Source organism: Astyanax mexicanus, chromosome 1 (genome assembly GCF_023375975.1).
Source record: "Astyanax mexicanus isolate ESR-SI-001 chromosome 1, AstMex3_surface, whole genome shotgun sequence".
Taxonomy (NCBI): domain Eukaryota; kingdom Metazoa; phylum Chordata; class Actinopteri; order Characiformes; family Acestrorhamphidae; genus Astyanax; species Astyanax mexicanus.
The window spans coordinates 45636214-45655421 of record NC_064408.1 but is presented as its reverse complement, the minus strand read 5'-3'; the positions used below and the strand labels follow the sequence as shown (position 1 = coordinate 45655421).

General features: G+C 37.2%; 1 protein-coding gene across 4 annotated transcripts in view; it reads right to left on the bottom strand.

Annotated features, from left to right (window-relative positions):
* Nucleotides 1–2: 2 nt before the first annotated feature.
* The window catches only part of LOC103027505 (tripartite motif-containing protein 67), a 65052-nt gene continuing 45846 nt past the window's right edge, over nucleotides 3–19208 (bottom strand). Inside the window, exons 6-11 of one of the 4 annotated variants that reach the window (XM_022683366.2) lie at nucleotides 18993–19061; nucleotides 17295–17452; nucleotides 15478–15616; nucleotides 14128–14431; nucleotides 11111–11273; nucleotides 3–7262 (exon numbers count right to left, since the gene is read on the bottom strand). In XM_022683366.2, coding sequence (XP_022539087.1) covers nucleotides 7218–7262; nucleotides 11111–11273; nucleotides 14128–14431; nucleotides 15478–15616; nucleotides 17295–17452; nucleotides 18993–19061 — 878 coding nt within the window. In that variant the 3' untranslated portion in view covers nucleotides 3–7217. Of the gene's footprint in view, nucleotides 7263–11110; nucleotides 11274–14127; nucleotides 14432–15469; nucleotides 15617–17294; nucleotides 17453–18992; nucleotides 19062–19208 lie in introns of those variants that run through there. The other 3 variants (XM_022683362.2, XM_022683369.2, XM_049479112.1) reach the window with 3 other exon arrangements.

Genomic DNA, 19208 nt, shown 5'->3' with positions numbered 1-19208 from the left:
GATGAGATTTTCATTTATTTTTTTAATATACAAACCACAGAGAAGTACAAAACATTCACATTGGCAGGAGGAAAGGAGAAACCACATACACTAGCTTTAGAAAAAAAAGAAGCAGCACAGCATCTAAAACGCACACACGCGCACACACTCGTATTTCCCTAGAGGGCTCAGCACAACTGTGTTGAGATTAATGGCCTACTTCTGTTGTGGCGCAGTACAAAGAGAGGTTACGCGGCTCCCCAGGGCCGTGCATGTGCTTTGTCTGATGTTTCAGATGAAAAAGATCTTTTTTGAACCTGGTAGGGTCCTCACACGTGGTCTATCATGGACTGCAGAGTCAGACAGATCTTCAGTTTACTGTAATGTACATATAAAAATAAATAATACACGAGAATCCAATGTTTTCTGAAGGGAAACTCCACCCATGTTTTCAAATTTCTGCATAGCTCAGTGGTTGAAATGTTACAGATTCAGTGTGAGGTTTGGTGTGAAATGGTTAATTGTTTTTCATTGTTTTGCATATGGAAGATAAATGATTCAGCATTGATTTGCAAGATATGTGTGGGGTCTCCTGCATTGAATGTGGATGTGGTTTCTGCTAGAGTTGCACAGACAATTCTAGCCAGAAACTGAAAACTGTTCTGTTCACCGGGGGTGGTTGTGAACAAAATACCTGCACAACTTCAGAAAAAGAATGGTCAGATCCATCTGACTATTTTACTCCAAAATAGACTCCAAATACGATAATTCACAACACCTTGTCATGTTGTTCCGTGTTCAAGCTCACTCACAAGATAACACCTCACAACTTCTACACCAGTCAACATTCTAAATCCATCCCCTGAAGTAACACTTAAGGAATAATAAAGCAGTGTATTCATAATCATTTTGTGTAATAACTTTATGTAAGGGAGCTTTTAGTGGCATTAAACTCAGATATCAGGCATCCGGTTCATTTCAACACCACTCTGTAAATTTCTCTAGATCTGAGCAGTTCACACCAAACACACTATGCTCTAATTTGGTTGTACAGGAGTCATTTCATAATGCAGAAATTTCAAAAATCGGCAGAATTTCCCTGTACAGGAACAGCAACACAAACGCAAATGTAGTCAGGCTGAAAATATATGTTGTAGTACTTGAAGTTTGCTTCTTCAGCTTCTGATCAATATACAGTATACTAAACTTCAGTGTACAGTACAGCTGCTACTATTCTTTCATTTATTAATTTATTTTTTATGATGCATCATTGCTGAGTATCCAGCACGCTCAGAGGAAAGTGCAGTGACTCGGTTTCGATACATCAGCTCACAGACGCCTTGTGCTGATGAGGTGATAGGGCGCCATCTACCCACCCAGAGAGAGAAAGGCCAATTGTGCTCTCTCAAGGTTCTGGCAGATAATGGCAAGCTTCATGACCGGGATTCGAAACAACAATCTCCCAATCATAGTGGCAGGGGTTTAAACCGCTGGACCACTTGGTGTCCTGCTGCTACTCTTATGTACAGCTATGCTAACATACTTGACTTTAAGCTACGCTAATGTACCACAATAACAGTGTTTACTAAACACAGATTAAAGCGAGTGTGTGAGAATTTAACCCTCCTCTTATGTTACGGGTCAAATTGGCTCCTTCTAAAAGTTTGAAGATCTAAAAAACATAGTTAAAAGTACTTTTTCAGAATGAAGTTTCTTCTGCTTAATGAAGTAGGGAAACATTAAAAAAAGTTTGAACCTGTATTTTTTATGAAAAACGAGTGAATTATCCTAATTGAACCATTACCTGTTAGAGGTAAGGAACCCTATTGCACTAAATATTAATTATATTGTTAATAATCAGCAATTGAGTTAGTCATTACATATTCACACTGCTTGTTTGGATTTTTTTCAGATATCTTTTGGATAATTAAACATGCAACGGGTCAATATGACCCGGGAACACCACGCTGGTTCTGAAAAATGAACATAATAGGAGGGTTAATCATGACCAAAATATAGAAAACATAACGCTAGCACAAAGCTAATTTAGCTTATTTGGCTTTCTGTTACTTGTTAGCCACATTAGCCTCACAGCTTCTGACTAGCTGAGGAAGCAAATTTCAGACACTAAACATAACCATACCTCGTTTGACTGCATTTGAGTTTGTACTGTATATGAATTTGTTCACCAAACTATTCCTAAATTTAACATCCTCAGTAGTCAGTAGTGTCTTTCATTTTAGCACCATGATATTATATAATTGTATGTTGTTTATACTTTTAGCATTAAGGAAAGAACACTCTTTATAAACACACTCTAATCATACCCCAGCTGTGATCACACAGTCACTGTGGACGTTCTAAACTGTTCCTGTGAATGTTTATCATGTTCCCGGTGAATTTATAGACAACAGAAGGCAAGTGTGCTTCCAGTACTTTCAAATATTCATCCGTTGCTAAATGATAGGCTCTGGCTTGAGTGTTTAGCTGCTGTAATTGGTGGCACTTTCGCTGCTCTAGACACTGAATCTATCCGTAATTTGCTGTCTGGTTCCTTGACCACCTACTGAGCTTGGGGAGCTGATGAATCCAAGCCGTCAGAGACCATATGGACTGCTAATCAAAACCCTGGTGTTAATTAAAATCGCCTCAGTTCCTGCTTAATATCTCTGGCTTTGTGAAGGGCTTGTGCGTAATAGGTCATCTCTCGTGTCAGTGATGGGACAACATGTTTTAAGACGCTTAAGTGCTTGAAAGAAAGCTAGTTTAGCTCAGATCTCTCATTTACGCTCTGCACAAGTGATCTTTTTGAATTACACATTCTGTCTGTTACAGTTAAAATGCTTTAAAAGGAGTATTCCAGATTTTTTAAACATAATCTCTATACAATAATAGTCACTACACAGTTCAGAGAATCATTTTGACATCCTCTTGTAAGTAGAAAAGAACAGCAATGGTCTCAAATAAACACATAAACACTTACAGACCTGAAGTACCTTCAGTGATGGAAAAAAGTGTAAGAATGCTGTTTTCTGTCTGTAATGCACAGAAAAGAAGACTCTAATATAATTAATATTATTATTTAAAAATAAATAAATAACGTTTGTAACTCGTTATAATAGTGTAATAGCATCATCTTTATAACAGTAGTGTAAAATTGCTTTTAAAATGACAATAACAGTGACATTTTTTTTTCTAGGACAGTATATCATCCAAACAAAAGTAGTAGTATAACAGAAGCCATCTACAGCTATCTGACAATATTATAAAAAAAATGCAGTGGAATAAAACAATTGTTCATTAGCTTCCATTAGATTTCAAACCACAAGCGTGATTTTGAGTTCTAGCTAAAAGCCTGAATGACAGCTAATGCTTTGTGTTAAGTGACTGTTAGATACAGATGAAGCAGTTAGAGATTAGAGATTAGATTACAAAATGATGGCATACTCCTGTAAGCATTTCTTTCAGTCCAGTCCACATGTTCAGCTTATTGACTGTGGTTTGAGGAGTGAATATAAAACTGTGGAACTGTGGTAAACTTGGGCAGGAGGAAGTAGTGGCCTCTGATTTGGGTAAGAGTGGGGGTGCTAAATGGATTGGATTATGCTGTTTACAGGATAAAGTACTGGTGGTGAGTAGGGAACATATTGGCTTGGATGGAGAAGTTTCATACGTGGTCTTTCACCCTCAGTTATTGCAACTAATGTCCATCTCGCTCATGTTTTCTCTTTTCTCTGATTAGATCATCAATGTGCTGAGCAGCCGGAGGAGTGGTCACTTTTAGTTTCATAGATTAAAACACGCATCATCGCATACAATAATTTACAGTTCACATTATCTTTGTAAATGTATGCAGAAACCCCTAATCATATATTTGCTATTATTATTATTATTATTATTATTATAAGGGAGTTTATCACAAAGCAGGATTTGTAAATTTAAGCCAAATGTGAAACTTTTAAGCCCAAAGTCAAGCCTGTTCAGTATGAAAAGGCCTGAGGAACCATCCTATTAGACAATCTGAACTTTGGGCTAATCTAACTTAAAAAGCCTTCTTTTAGAAATACCCCTCAGGTACAGATTTCCAAACATAAAATGCTGTCAGTCCCTGTGTTTTTCCCCCCCAGAAGATTTATCAAAACTAATAATAAAACGTTGTATGTGTTATATATCATTTAATGCTGTTTTGTTTTAGACATTAAAAGAAAAGTCCCAGGGCGGACTCAAATCTGTGCAGTATTTGCTTAAATATTTGACTACAGAACTTAAAGTCAGTTCTTGCAGTACCTTAAACCAAACACTAGAGGACAGGCTCCTCCACTTTCCTTTTGATTACTGATTACACTATATACAAACACCAGTTTAATATAAGACTGTAAACCTCATGCTGGGGGCATAGTGGCTCCACTGGTTTGTCCATATTTACAGCTGTATACCATGCAGAAAACAACCTTAGCATGTTTCTCACAATACCTTTGAACTATACAAGAACATGTTTTTTCCCATTTCATAAATCATACAGGAGGAAAATAGGTTAGAATTAATAAATTAACTGACAAATAGAGTTGTTAACATAAACATAACATCTGCAATAACTCGATAAATCTCTACTATGGAATGCTATTCACCTCTTAAATATGTATCACAGTGTGAAAGACTTCAGTCTTAAATGCTGGCTAAACCTTGACTGGATATGGCGAAGAACTTTTAGCAGCAAAGCAATCTCTGTTTTTCTTTTTTTTTTTTTTCATTTTGATTTCATGGAAAAGTAACTCATCACATCTCTTTGAGTTTTACACTTGTTTTTTTTGGCAAGAGTCGTGTAAACGTTCCAAGACTCAGTTATACAGAATACCAATGTGTAGCTGTATGTTGTACATTTTTTTGAGTACCAGAACATTTGTATGGTTTGACATCATACAAAATGATATATTGATAAGTGAAAGCATCTTAAATTGGAATATCACTGTTTATTTTACTGAATTATGTATTTACTTTTTTTTAAGTTTTAAGTAAAAATCATTCAAACACGCGTTTGGTGTGAAATAGTTCTTAAAACAGATTTTGACTAGTTGAGAAATGGATTTCCTCACAGTGGTGGTGAATGAAACCATGTTAATAGCAGTAAAATGGCAGTAATTATATAATAAAATATTTTTGTGCCATACACCCTGTATGTACCCATCTGCCATAAACATATTATGAAACAGAGGTTTTAGACCAAAATCTGATTTTTCTGGAATTAAATTTAAAACGGTGTCTGAGGCATCAGACAGTGTATATATAATGTGAAGGGCACTGCTTGTTTTTCTGGTAAGTTTCTGGTATGTGTCCTTCTCAGACTTTAAAGTGGTATCAAACTGAACAGCACAGCGTGGCACCAGGCAGCTAAGTCAGCATTCTCTCAGTGAAGTTTTTTTAAATACTAGAATTTTCAAGTGGTTATGACTGATAATTACAATGATATTTGGTTTTAATGAATTGTTTCATTATAACTGATTATGATAATGATAAAAAGACAGCATAGCACACTCTGGCACTCAGAGGAACATTGTTGGTACGCTGGTGAAATCTGTCTTGTGGTGTCAACACAAAGCCTTGTTAAGACTGTTTCATCTGTGTGACCAACGGGCTACTATGAAGGAGTCTTTACAGGAAAGTCCTACAGAGGTCCCACCCATCCTTTGTGTAATAACTTCTTATGAAGGCACCATGAATGGCATTTAAGTCTTCAAACATCTTGTTTCATATACCGCCACTGTGAACACCACTGGTAAATTTCACACCATCCTGAATGACTGGAAATTTTAGTATTTTAAGTATAACTGCTTACAAGCAAAATTGCCTGCAATGGGACTGTTTTTACAGCAATCTCATAATGAGAAATATTAGACAAATTTCCTAGATCTAAGATGATTTCACTTACAAACATGTCAGAGTTTGCAGGTAAAGGTCAGTTTTCCAGACACAGACAGAGCTCAGTACTGAACTAAAGGGACATTTTATTTAAAAATCTCCACTGGCAGTGTAAAACGTCTAATCTGTGTCTGGACCACAGGCCAACTGAGAATTTGTTAAACCTGAGATTATGTGCTACACTGCAAAACATAGTATCTTGTCAAGTGAAAGTATCTTCACTATCTGTCAATAAATCTAATGATGTGCTTGTATGCCTATTCTGTTAATATTCTATTAGACATAATGCCTACAATTAAGCTTCTTCCACTTGCCAAGATATTGTGTTTTGCAGTGAATGTAGTGTGATAACCTTGTGGTACTCTTGAATAGCTGTTGTAGGACAATTCAGCCTGTTTGTTCAAACTCCAGCCACTGAAGACGGAGCCTCAGGAGTGAATAACGTCAATAACAGAAAACACCAGCACAGTATAATGCTCTCAGTGAAAGTGGGCAGTATGACAGTATATGTGCACATTATGGTCTCCATGTTTAACTACATTTAACTAACGTTTTGTTATTTAAAGGTGCAAGCTAGCCAAAATGAAAAATGTAAACATTAGCAGGCAACATTTATAGTTTGAGAGGAAAAGAATTCAGATAGCTAAAATTTCTTGAGGTCATATTGTTCTGTTCTGTGTGCTCTAAACTTTCAAATGTTTAAAATGTCAAAAGTTGGGTTTGTGTGGTAGGAGATAGAAAATGAGATATTTCTAAGGAAACTAATTAATAAATGATCCAGACAAAAAACAAAAATAAAATTTGTCAAATGTAAATAATTATTAAATGAATTATTTAAATGTACAAAATATATCAATTTTAGATTTCAGCATTGCTAAAATCATACATGGTGTTCCATAAATGCAAATTAATAGATTGTTTAGCAAAAAGGCTTGTGTTTAAAAAGCAGTTTCTTAGCCATTTTGGACCTGGATACTAGTATTACACTGTCTGTGTGACTGTGAAGTTCTTCATTCCTACCCAACACATACTGACGTTTGAATAAACAGGTGAAACTGTCCTTAAGACCCAACTTATTGTTCCCGATGGGTTCCCTATTGCAAGTTGACTGTAAACATGGGAGTTTTGATTGTATACACTGAGATGCAATTAAAACTGTGGATAAAAGATAAACAGATAAAAGATTAAATAATATATATTCTCTTAAAAAGTCCTCTTTGATCTCCCGCCGAACAGCACAGAGCGCCGGCTCGCTTCTCAAAGAGAAAGAGTCAGCTGTCTGACCCTGAAGTAAGCAGATCGTCCACACAGGTTAAAGGTCATTACTTGATGTTCTTTGGCACTTCCAGACCTGTGATCAGGGTCACCTGTAAAGGTAAAAACAGAATACATACTTAGAATGGACTGAAATGGACAGATACTCTCTAAAGAGACTGGTGTAATCCTAAAAATAGAGCTTTGGTATGCTAAGATAAAAAGTTTGAATAGAAAAAGGGATATTTTTAATAAATGTGGATGTCTAATTTACGATTAAATGTATACTCATGCCAATTTGCAGCTCAAACTTCACTATCAAATTTCGGAAATGCTTCACCCATTTCTGTTTTGTAAAATAGCTATGCACACTATGTTCACAGAACTGCTCGTTCCCAGGGGTGATGTGGTCGACACTGGAGTGGAACAGCTATTTCAGCTCTCATTAAACAGGCCATTGATCTGAGCTGTGTGTAGTCTGAGCCATGTACAGATGACCGATTATGTACTCTAGCAAGAGGAAATATATAGTCAGAAGTCTTTGTTTTTTTTTTGTTTTTTTTTTTCTACAGAGGATACTTGACAGATACTGTGTTAATTAAAGTAAATGAGGGTGAGGTTCTGGATAGTATTATAGTCAAGACCAATGTTTTGAATCTTAGTCTAGGTCTGAGACCAGGTGAAGACTAAAAATAAACAAAGATTTAAATTAAACATAATACATTAGGTTGAATCAAACTTAAGACTCAGTTCACCTCTACATTCTGGCTTTTGTGAAGAATACGGTAAGCATTTAATTTCAAAAGAAAGTTTTGCCGAAGTTTTGTTTGCAGTGTGAAAAGACATTTAAAGATGGTGCACACATTTTGACCAGGAAATTGACACATTATATTGACATATATATATATATATATACAGTTGTGGTCAAAAGTTTACATACACTTGTAAAAAAACATAATGTTATGGCTATCTTGAGTTTTCAATAAGTTCTACAACTCTTATTTTTCTGTGATAGAGTGATCGGAACACATACATGTTTGTCACAAAAAACAGTCATAAAATTTGGTTCTTTCATAAATTTATTATGGGTCTGCTGAAAATGTCACCAAATCTGCTGGGTCAAAAATATACATACAGCAACAAAATTTGTCAATTTTGGTGATGTAGCGAGTTGTGTCAATCAAATTAGCTTCATGTCATGGCCTCTTCACTTCTTGTAAGTGATTCTGATTGACTACAGCTGTTGACTTCTCATGAGCCCATTTAAATAGGGCTCATTTGACCCAGTGATTAGACTCAGCTACAAAAGCTACAATGGGAAAGTCAAAGGAACTCAGTGTGGATCTGAAAAAGCGAATTATTGACTTGAACAAGTCAGGGAAGTCACTTGGAGCCATTTCAAAGCAGCTACAGGTCCCAAGAGCAACTGTGCAGACAATTATACGCAAGTATAAAGTGCATGGAACAGTTGTGTCACTGCCACGATCAGGAAGAAAACGCAAGCTATCACATGCTGCCGAGAGGAGATTGGTCAGGATGGTCAAGAGTCAACCAAGAATCACCAAGAAGCAGATCTGCAAGGATTTGGAAGCTGATGGAACACAGGTGTCAGTCTCCACAGTCAAGCGTGTTTTACATCGCCATGGACTGAGAGGCTGCCGTGCAAGAAAGAAGCCCTTGCTCCAGAAAAGGCACCTTAAGACTCGGCTGAAGTTTGCTGCTGATCACATGGACAAAGATAAAACCTTCTGGAGGAAAGTTCTCTGGTCAGACGAAACAAAAATTGAGCTGTTTGGCCACAACACCCAGCAATATGTTTGGAGGAGAAAAGGTGAGGCCTTTAATCCCAGGAACACCATGCCTACTGTCAAGCATGGTGGTGGTAGTATTATGCTCTGGGGATGTTTTGCTGCCAGTGGAACTGGTTCTTTGCAGAAAGTAAATGGGATAATGAAGAAGGAGGATTACCTCCAAATTCTGCAGGAAAACTTAAAACCATCAGCCCGAAGGTTGGGTCTTGGGCGCAGTTGGGTGTTCCAACAAGACAATGACCCAAAACACACATCAAAAGTGGTAAAGGAATGGTTAAACCAGGCTAGAATTAAGGTTTTAGAATGGCCTTCCCAAAATCCTGACTTAAACCCATTGAGAACATGTGGACAGTGCTAAAGAAACGGGTTCATGCAAGAAAACCATCACATTTAGCTGAACTGCACCAATTCTGTCAAGAAGAGTGGTCAAACATTCGACCTGAAGCTTGCCAGGAGCTTGTGGATGGCTACCAAAAGCGCCTAGTTGCCGTGAAAATGGCCAAGGGACATGTAACCAAATACTAATGTTGCTGTATGTATATTTTTGACCCAGCAGATTTGGTGACATTTTCAGCAGACCCATAATAAATTTATGAAAGAACCAAATTTTATGACTGTTTTTTGTGACAAACATGTATGTGTTCCGATCACTCTATCACAGAAAAATAAGAGTTGTAGAACTTATTGAAAACTCAAGACAGCCATAACATTATGTTTTTTTACAAGTGTATGTAAACTTTTGACCACAACTGTATATATATATATATATATATATATATATATATATATATATATATATGTATATATATATATATATATATATATACATATATATATAATAGAATATTACTAGTATTGTGAGAATGATAAAATCATTCAAATTTTAAATTAAAATAATACCTTTTCACACATAACTTACCATCATATTTGCTACAGATGGTCCCTACCATACTGAATCATACCTGAACTTGCAGCATTAAATGTTTAAAAGAATCTTTAAAAATGAAACAATGATCAGGTTGAATTGTAGTTCTTCATTAAATCTGTCGGCTAATTCATTTTTCTACAACATACTAAAAGCATTTTTCTACAAAGATGCCCTAAAAGGATGTTTTATTAAGGCTGGGTGATATTGTAAAAAAAAAATAATAATAATTCTGATTTTAATAAGATAAGATATAAGCTTACATGCAGCTTTTATATTAAACATGACGCAAACATAAAATGCTTGTTTTTCAGTTTAGGAAAATCACTGCCACATAAGCGTGATATCTTACAGGTTTCTGCCAGAAGCAAATGTCCATCTACTGAGATACTGAGATGTAAAGCTATACAATCTGTTATCTTTTTTTTAATTGAAATTAGATTTATCAAATGAATTTGGTTAACTTCCCATGTTGTACAATGCAAAACTGTATGTTTTAAGGAACCACTCTCAAAATGTATGCCCAATCTCTTACATTTCTGGGTGGAGGTGAATCTTTACAGTATCAGAACTCACTTGTGAGCAGGTTTATCTTGTTATCTTAATTTTTCTATGTATGCTGAAAGTAAATAAGCTAAGCAATAGTGATGTAGGTACTATGAGAGAAACTGTGATGATCTAGTGAAGTCCAATGTTTGCTAGCAACATTAGCTAGCATGTCCCATTCTTAACTTTTCTTAAAAAATTTTCCTTCTTCCTCTCCTTTACTCCTCTATCCCATTATCCCTTTATTTCCATTTGGCCCTATTTAAGGCACTGTTTAAAGATGTTTTTACCTTTAACTTCTATTACTTTTTACTTCACTATTGTAAGTCGCTTTGGACAAAAGCGTCAGCCAAATGTAATGTGATGAAGAATCACATGTCAGATAACAAACCTGTCCAGGCTAATGGACTGCATTTGTGTTCAGTGACAAATAAGGTTCAATTTATTTTTTTTGACAAACTGTAGCTCCAAATCACATCCTGTAGCCATTTCTGGATCTAATTCTGGCCCTTCACCTTACACAGCTCTGTTCTCATTGGAAAAAAGGGATAAGAACAATTCCTAAAGACCACTGACCACTACAGACTGAACACATCACTGTTCGTTCTGTATTTCTTCCCTTTGGGTCTAACTGGTAAAGCTGGTTTTGTCATTGTGATGTTCTGGTCATTGTGCTGACCTGTACATTGCGGTTGAGGCTGACTGCAGGCATGAACACTCCCTCCAGGTTCTCAAAGGCCACAGGGCCATGCTGCTCTTTGTTGATAAAGAATGTAAGCGTGTGCTTGGTCAAGTCCAGCAGAACCCCCACAGTGGATCCCTTTGTTATCCCACCCTCGGCTCTGAATGAGAGAGAAAGAGAGGAAGGAAGCAGAAAACACAGAACAGATTATTACAGTTTTAATAAGATGTTTGTAGACAGGCTGTGTCTAAACCTCTACATACAAGTTAACACCATGTGACCAGTGCACTCCTAAGAAGCTCTAAATGTTCTGATAGTTTTAGAAGTGAGGGTGACTGCATGAAAACGATGCTATTTTTACCCCCCGTAGGACAATTAAATCTGACCTAGTTCTTTTCCTTTTTTTTATTAATTTCTTTATCTGCTACATTAACAAGAGTGCAGAAGCACGATTACAAGGAATTACATTTTAGTACACAGTGCAAATAACCCTTTAACAAGAGTTTACAAAAAATGTCAAAACGGATTTCTACAAAGTAATGTTATTAAAATAAAAAAAGACAAAGTAAAACCAAGATGGCAAAAAATATATTCTCGCCTACAGTTTCACAGTTCACAGTCATGCTGGAGACTCTAGGGTCAGCTTGAAAAAGGTTCATTTGTCAGATGAGAGTTTTGGCAATGAGTTTGATGGAAACACTGTAAAGCATGGCGCTGGTAGCCTCAATTAAGCACTTTTACAGTAGTAATAGGTGTTTCGGCAGCCTTTCTTTTTCCTTTACTTATTTCATTTCCAGTAGAAACAGCCATTAGGCATTAAGAAAGCAATTAATTTACAATGTCAGAAAAAAAATATTTTACCAAAAATGACACAAATGCCTTAGGACTTTCATCTAATATCAGATGTTTCTCTACATAAATCAGTCTTACAAGTTCAGAAGTTCTGTCTCAGGAGCTGCTTCTCAAAAACCAACTCATCCGATACCGTTCAAAGAGCTTGAGGTCCTAACTCAGGTCACTGCTCTGAAAACAGCAGCGACAGCATCGATGTTCTCAGACTTGAAGCGAGAGTGAAGCCCAATTTTCTGCTCTCTTTCAAAGATTAAAGATTAAAGAAGCGCTGCTGATCTGACTGGGGGAAGATGTGGTGGCCTAATATTATACCTTCTGGTGTTGTTAGGTGATTTTTATAACTCCTGCTCTACAATTTTGTTATTTCCATATTTAGCAATATCTTCTAAGAATGAACAAATCATACTTAATAGTTATTTTTACTGATAATTCAATGTGGTAGGTGGAAGGTAATATAGTTATATTGTTCACATTACTTGAAAATGTTAAAGTAGGTTTCTGATTATGAATATGTAGAAGTTGTATAAGTGTTCCAGTAAGGGGAGCAAGGCCTCAGTCTATATTCATCTAACTTCCTCATCTTAAGGTTGCCTAAAAGTGACTCAGCTGTAGCGTTATTGTTAAGTTTTCCCCTGAGCTGAGAAAGCCTCCACATAGCACGCAAGTAGAATTCCGACAAGTGTGTTTTCATGCTAGCACATGTCCTTGCTAGTCACCTAAACACTGCCCATCCTTTGAAGTGGACTGACACAGAAATCCAGTATTAGCATGCACCTGAGGGTATGTCCTCAGTAAGGAGGTTAAGGTTGCTCATGAAAACTTTAATATACTTGGAGCTGAGGAAACTTTTAATGTGGAATCTAGTATCTAGTGGTGGAACTAGGATAAATGAATGAGCTCCACAAAAATGACATAAATAATTACAGTAGTTTAATTGTTTACAGTACATGCGTATTGTTTACAACCGCTGTATCTCAGAAGAGCTAGCATATTACTACAGGGTTCATACCCATTTTAACCAAAATATTTCCATGATTTTTTCATGACTTTTCCATGCCTTTAAGGCACATTTTCATGACCATACGATTTTTTTAACAGTGCACAATGCACATGCAAAATAAAACCAGGAATCAACTAAAACTATCATCAAAATGTATTATAGTGGGTCTAAAATGAATCAGATAAAATGTTGACACACAATCTTTAATAATAAAATGTGTGTCAACATTTGTGTGACATTTGTGTGTAGCGGTCAAAAGAGCTTGTGGAATGTCTTTTATGGTTAACGAACATTTCCTTAAGTCAACCAAGGCATGTGTGTACAATGACTGGAATTCTATGGGAGATGGGACAGTTTTACTTGAACCATTTTAAACAAATAAATAATGGCAACTCATAAAATTCCCCCCCTAAAAGGATGTTCAAATAGAATAACTTGCTTCTACAAGCAAAGATAAGAATTCTCAGAGCAGTGGCCCTTTCAGCACAGTCTTTATGGACGGACAATAAAAAGCAGGACAAGTGAAATATTGATGCATTTGAACTCAAGCCCCAGCTCTCACTGGAATTGCACCCATACTGCTGCATGACAAGCATGCATGAGACAACACTGGTTCTTTTCCTTTTTATATTGTTTAGAGGGTAACAAAAGCCTGCTTCAAATCCCTGTAATTGATCTGAAAGTTCAAACCATCTAGAAAAGTTTTTCATGTTGGCAATTGTGATCCTTTGGTCCAGACTGTGGTTCACATCACCTTTCACAACCTTAATTTTAGTTCAGACCAAAATAAAAACTGAAAACTGAAACCTGGACGAAACAAGGTAGGAGTGAAAGCATCATAATTTATTAGCTCCTATTACTTGCTAAGTAAAAACACTCTTAATAGTCTGTTATGAATTTGATAACTATTGTACTATTTTACTTTCCTGTGTCTTGCTTTCTAGAGTCAGGAAAACTGTGTGAAACCAACTCTATTGATTCCCATCACTTTAACAATTTAATACATCCAAGTGACTCCAAAAAGTCAACTGGAAAAGCGAGTTGCTACACTTCTTCTTTTAAGCAAACAAATGTGAAAATTTCACCACCTAATGTACCAAATGATTTGATGTATTATTTATATTTTATCACCCTGGCTACCTGCCCCCAAACTGGGCCTTACCTGTTGGTGTGGGAGTTGTTGTGCATGAACCAGGAGCGGTTGTTGTCCACATACATGGCCCAGGCCTTATCGTCCTTGCCCAGCATCATGTCCTTCATTGTGTTAATGCGCGCCACTCCAAACGCTGGGTCCGGGTGGTTGTCGTAGCGGTCTACGCTAAGCTCCCAGTAATGTACACCTTTGGAGAAGGCAGCGGTTCCGAGCACCACGCGATCATCGTAGCTGTTGCAGCTCACAGTCTGGTTTTCATTTGACAGGACGATGTCCCTGTGTGCTGAGGTAGGATCAAACGTGAACCAGGCAACTGTCAAAGAGACCGTGACAGAAAACAGAGAAGAGCAAAAAGAAGAGGGTTAGCTGAGGCTGGACAATTATAGGATATAATTGTAAAAGGATAACTTAAAATCTTAAAGAATATTCATAATTTAACATCCATGAATGTAATACCATGGGTTTGTTTCTGTTTCTTTAAGATATTTATTGCTGATGTTAGACAAATATTTGCATCCCCAAATTAGCCGCTTTACAGTAGAAGCAAAATATCTCTATTGATTCCTATCATTTAAAATCATCCCAGCAGGTTATTTTAAATCTTTTTGTATAATTTTTAATTATAAGTAAAAAAATGGGACACAGACATCTCAGTGATATATAATTGGATGGCCTGTACCAGTTTTGAGTTGAAATATTTTTTCTGTGTGAACAGGCAGAGCTTAACTACTACAAACTATATATATATATATATATATATATATATATATAGAGAGAGAGAGAGAGAGAGAGAGAGAGAGAGAGAGCTTATAGTATTATATTATGTAAATATATATATATATATATATATATATATATATATATATATATATATATATAATGACATGAAATAATAAAATCAATAGCTAAGTAGGTAGAAGATGAACTGACTATAATAGGCATAATGTTGAGGAATTTACGTGTGGATCGACATACAGGTAATTTTTTTACACAGTAAATCTGTGATGTTCAAAAAACGTGTGAAATTGTGGGGCTCAAAGGCTCTACTTTATCAGTCATTCTAAATTATATCTTGCATTTAAAAGTTTAAAAGATCGTCAGCCTCTCAGCAGGTTTCTAAGGAGCAGATGTTTTAGTCTCAGCAGGACTGATAAGATGGGATGAGAGCAGTTCTCCTCAGGAGCTGATTAATGCCAGCCCTCTCCAGCAGGGGTCCTTCACTTTCATGATCTGTGAGGTGGACCCCACAGACAGAGAGAGAGAGAGATGAAGGAAGGTTTTGAACAAAGCGACAGGGATACAGTGTGGGCAGACAGAGAGAGAGAGGAAATAAAAGAAGAGCGAGAAACAGTCACTTACCATCAGATGTCTTTAAGACCACAGTCTTGCTGTAAGCCCCGACCCCAATGGAGTTGTAGGCTTTGACTCGAGCGTTATAGGAGCTGTTAAAGTGGAGACCGTCCACCGTACACACCGTTTCCTTCCCAACATACACCTCCTGAGAGACAGAGAGAGAGAGAAGGGGGAGCAGAGAGATTACAGATAAAAGAGATGGAAAAAAAAACAGACGAAAAAAGAGAGAGCCGAGGGAAATGGGGTAAACATTTGGTGTGATGTGAAGATATGCGGCATGTTTGTCATGAATTATAAAAGCAGAGATGAGCTGAAAAGTTCGGAACTCCAAAAACATCAAAGAATCGTCTGTACTGAGCGTTTCAGAGCACAAACTGACACCTTGTACTGTATAATAAACTTCAACACGACTTACACATCATCTCATTTGCTTCAAAGTAGGGCTGGGGGACGTATTCCTAAATTTTGGTACACTATATTGCCAAAAGTATCTGCTCGTCTGCCTTATGCTTGGTGATGTAAGGCTTGGATGGAGCTAAATGGCCTAGTTTCATTTCTATAGTGTTGTCTGATGAAAAGATAATATAAAATATTTGCTAAAATGTGAGGTGTGATAGTAACCCACTAAGCAACTGCATGTAGATGGAATCCCATTAAAACATAAATGTAAACTGTAGTTATTTTTTCCATTAAGGATTATATTTTCTGTAGTAACTCATAACCAGTCGTGGAAAGTAACTAATTACATTTGCTCGAGTTACTGTAATTGAGTAATTTGTATTTTTTGAAGTAGTTTTTAAAATGGGTAATTTTACTTTTACTTAAGTCCATTTTGACACTTGTAATTTACTTCACTACATTGGAAAACACCCCATTACTGAGTAAAAAATTTAATGCTGGGGAAAAAAATTGTCTGAATAAAAAAATATTTGTTTTGTTCTCCATGGCAGCGCAGCTGAACTTCTCCATGCAGTGTTTATTACGGTTAGCGGGAGAGGCGCTGTGTGAATCAGCTGTGTAGCCTGGGGTCTGTTTGCACAGCTTGGGGAAACCAGTGGTTTGTCGAATTATGCTACCCATCAATATGGGCTTACTTACTGTGCATGTGCCGACCAACATTCTTTTTGTATGTTTTCATGTTTTTCATAATAAATAAAAGTTTTTATTGGGAACATTAAACAATCTGCTTAAATGTTAAAAAAAACATGTAAATAGCAGTTAAAGCATAGCAATGGTAAGTTAAAAAATAATAATGAACTGTAAAACTATAAAAATACGGTTTATAGTCACCTATATGACTATGACGTTTTAACAGTAAAAATAAAATGGATCATAGAAACCTATGCCACTTGTTCTAGAAAATGTTTAATGGGGTGGTCTGAACAAATACTGCCTGAAAGGTCCAAATTATTATTTAGTATTTTAGAGTAATCTATGTGGGTTTTAGCCACCGAATCTGTCCACCACTATTCCCCCAGTCCCATTTCCACACTCAAGATTGCCAGGTATAGAACACAAGCATGCAAAAAGTGTGCAGCAGCCCTGAAAACGGGGGAGCTGGCTATTTTTCTGCTACACAATAGTTTAGCAGAAAAGTAGAGAATAGTAGAGATGGGCATTTTAAACATTGTAAATATATATTCAATGATCAATTACAGAGTAAGACTTGTCGTTGCTTTCCACTGTGTATAAATCTGAGCTTCACAGCTGGGGAGGAGTGGGTGGGGCATAAAACTCTCTCGCTCGCATTTATTACTGATTGTTCCTTTAAACACAACTCGAAAAAGAAAACTATGTGAAAATGCATGCATCTACATCCATACCCGATACTGTCCACCATTTCCATCATCCAGCTCCAGGATGTAGCCCTCCACGGGCAGTGCCTGCACTGCAGTTATCCTCCAGGCCAGTGTGGCACTGTTGTTGCGCATGCAGCATTTCTCCAGCTGCAGCAGAGGTGCGGGAGGAACCGCGGGAGTGTCTGTTGAGAGAGAAAATGAGTTCCCACGGCACAGAGCTCTCTTTATCAGGGTTAAAGTGAGACAGAAGTGAGACAGAGTGTGTTTTACAGGAGGACAGAGGGAGGTGAGAGTGCTGTTACACGCAACATGCATGAGGGCGAGCATCGGCTCAGACACTGACGGTACAGGCTGCCCTTCTGTGCTGATCTAAAAATCATAATCACGTCATACCTTAATCTTCACTCACACAAGCACAATGAGCTGAAGAAGGTGTTTAATGACATTAGCCTTGTAGCTTTAGTGCTGAATGACTAATTTTTTTATAACATTTATTCAAAATTTTGTCCCACATATTCAGCAGCTACTCAGCTGTATATTCCCCATCACTGGTGATGCCACAACACAAGGAGGGTGAAGACTAGCACATGCCTCCTCCGATACATATAAAGTCAGCCACCGCCTCTTTTTGAACTGCTGCTGATGCAGCATTGCCGGGTAGCATCACAGCGCACTTGGAGGAAATCGCAGCGACTCGGTTCTGATACATCAGCTCACAGACGCCTTGTGCTGATCGACATCACCCTTTGTAGTGATGTGGGGAAAGAGCGCCATCTACCCACCCAGAGAGAGCAAAGACAATTTGCTCTCTCAGGGCCCTGGGATTCGAACCAGCAATCTACTGATCATAGTGGCAGTGCTTTAGACCGCTGGACCACTGTTATTTACTGAAAGCTTCTGTACCTGTAATTTGTGCAAAATAAATATATGGGCATATATTCCAGTCAAGCATAACATTATACCTACCTACCTTCTTGTTTCTACTGCCATTATTATTTTTTTCAGCTCCACTGAGCTTCTGTTTCGCTGCATACTCTGTTATCTTACTTTTACTCTGTTCTTCAATTGTCAAGACCCCACAGGACCATCAGAGAGCAGCTATTATTTGGGTGGTGGGTCATTCTCAGTACTAAGGTGACACTGGCATACAGGCACCATATCAGTCAGTATCACAGCAGTGTTGTGAATGACCTACCACCCAAATAACAGCTGCTTTGAGGTATTCCAGTGTGGGGTCTTTATTATTGAAAAACCGAATAAAAGGATGATAAAACAGAATGCAAAGAAATAGAAGAGTGCTCCTATATGGTCAGTATAGCTGAAGAAATTGATAATTAGTGTAAAAACAGGGAGGTGGCCATAATGTCATGCTTGATTAATATATGAGCATATAATAAAGCCAGATTTTAAATTTATTATACTTTTTTTTAAAGAAAATTTTACCATGAGCACTACCTGGCTAGCAGTTCTTGAAAGCCAGCACAATGATGAATGGCAAAATTACCAGCACTGCCTTTGGTTTATTGGTCAGATTAGCATTTTTCTTTCCCAAAATAATCCGCTTTAAGGTCAGGCTCTAGACAATGAAGCCTGCTTAGATCAGCACAGCAGGGAAGTGTGAAATCCGGAAATGCACAGCTTCCTAAACAAGACAGGAAAAAAGGGCTGTTCTGGGGGGTTATGAACAAATTCCAGGGATTTAATTTAGCATCTCTGAAATACCTCCTGTGCTCTCCATTTCTGTCTGGACCCCTGCATGCATTTGTTTCATTAATGCAGGCTTCTGACCATCTGAAACATGATATCGGACAGAGCATGCGTGGCATTGATGAGTTTTAGAGCAAGCTTTTGAAACTATGGAATTATGGGGCATTTTTTCTGGGGGTTTAAATAAACAGTTAAAATATTTATTGAATTTTAAAGCGATGTTGGTGATTG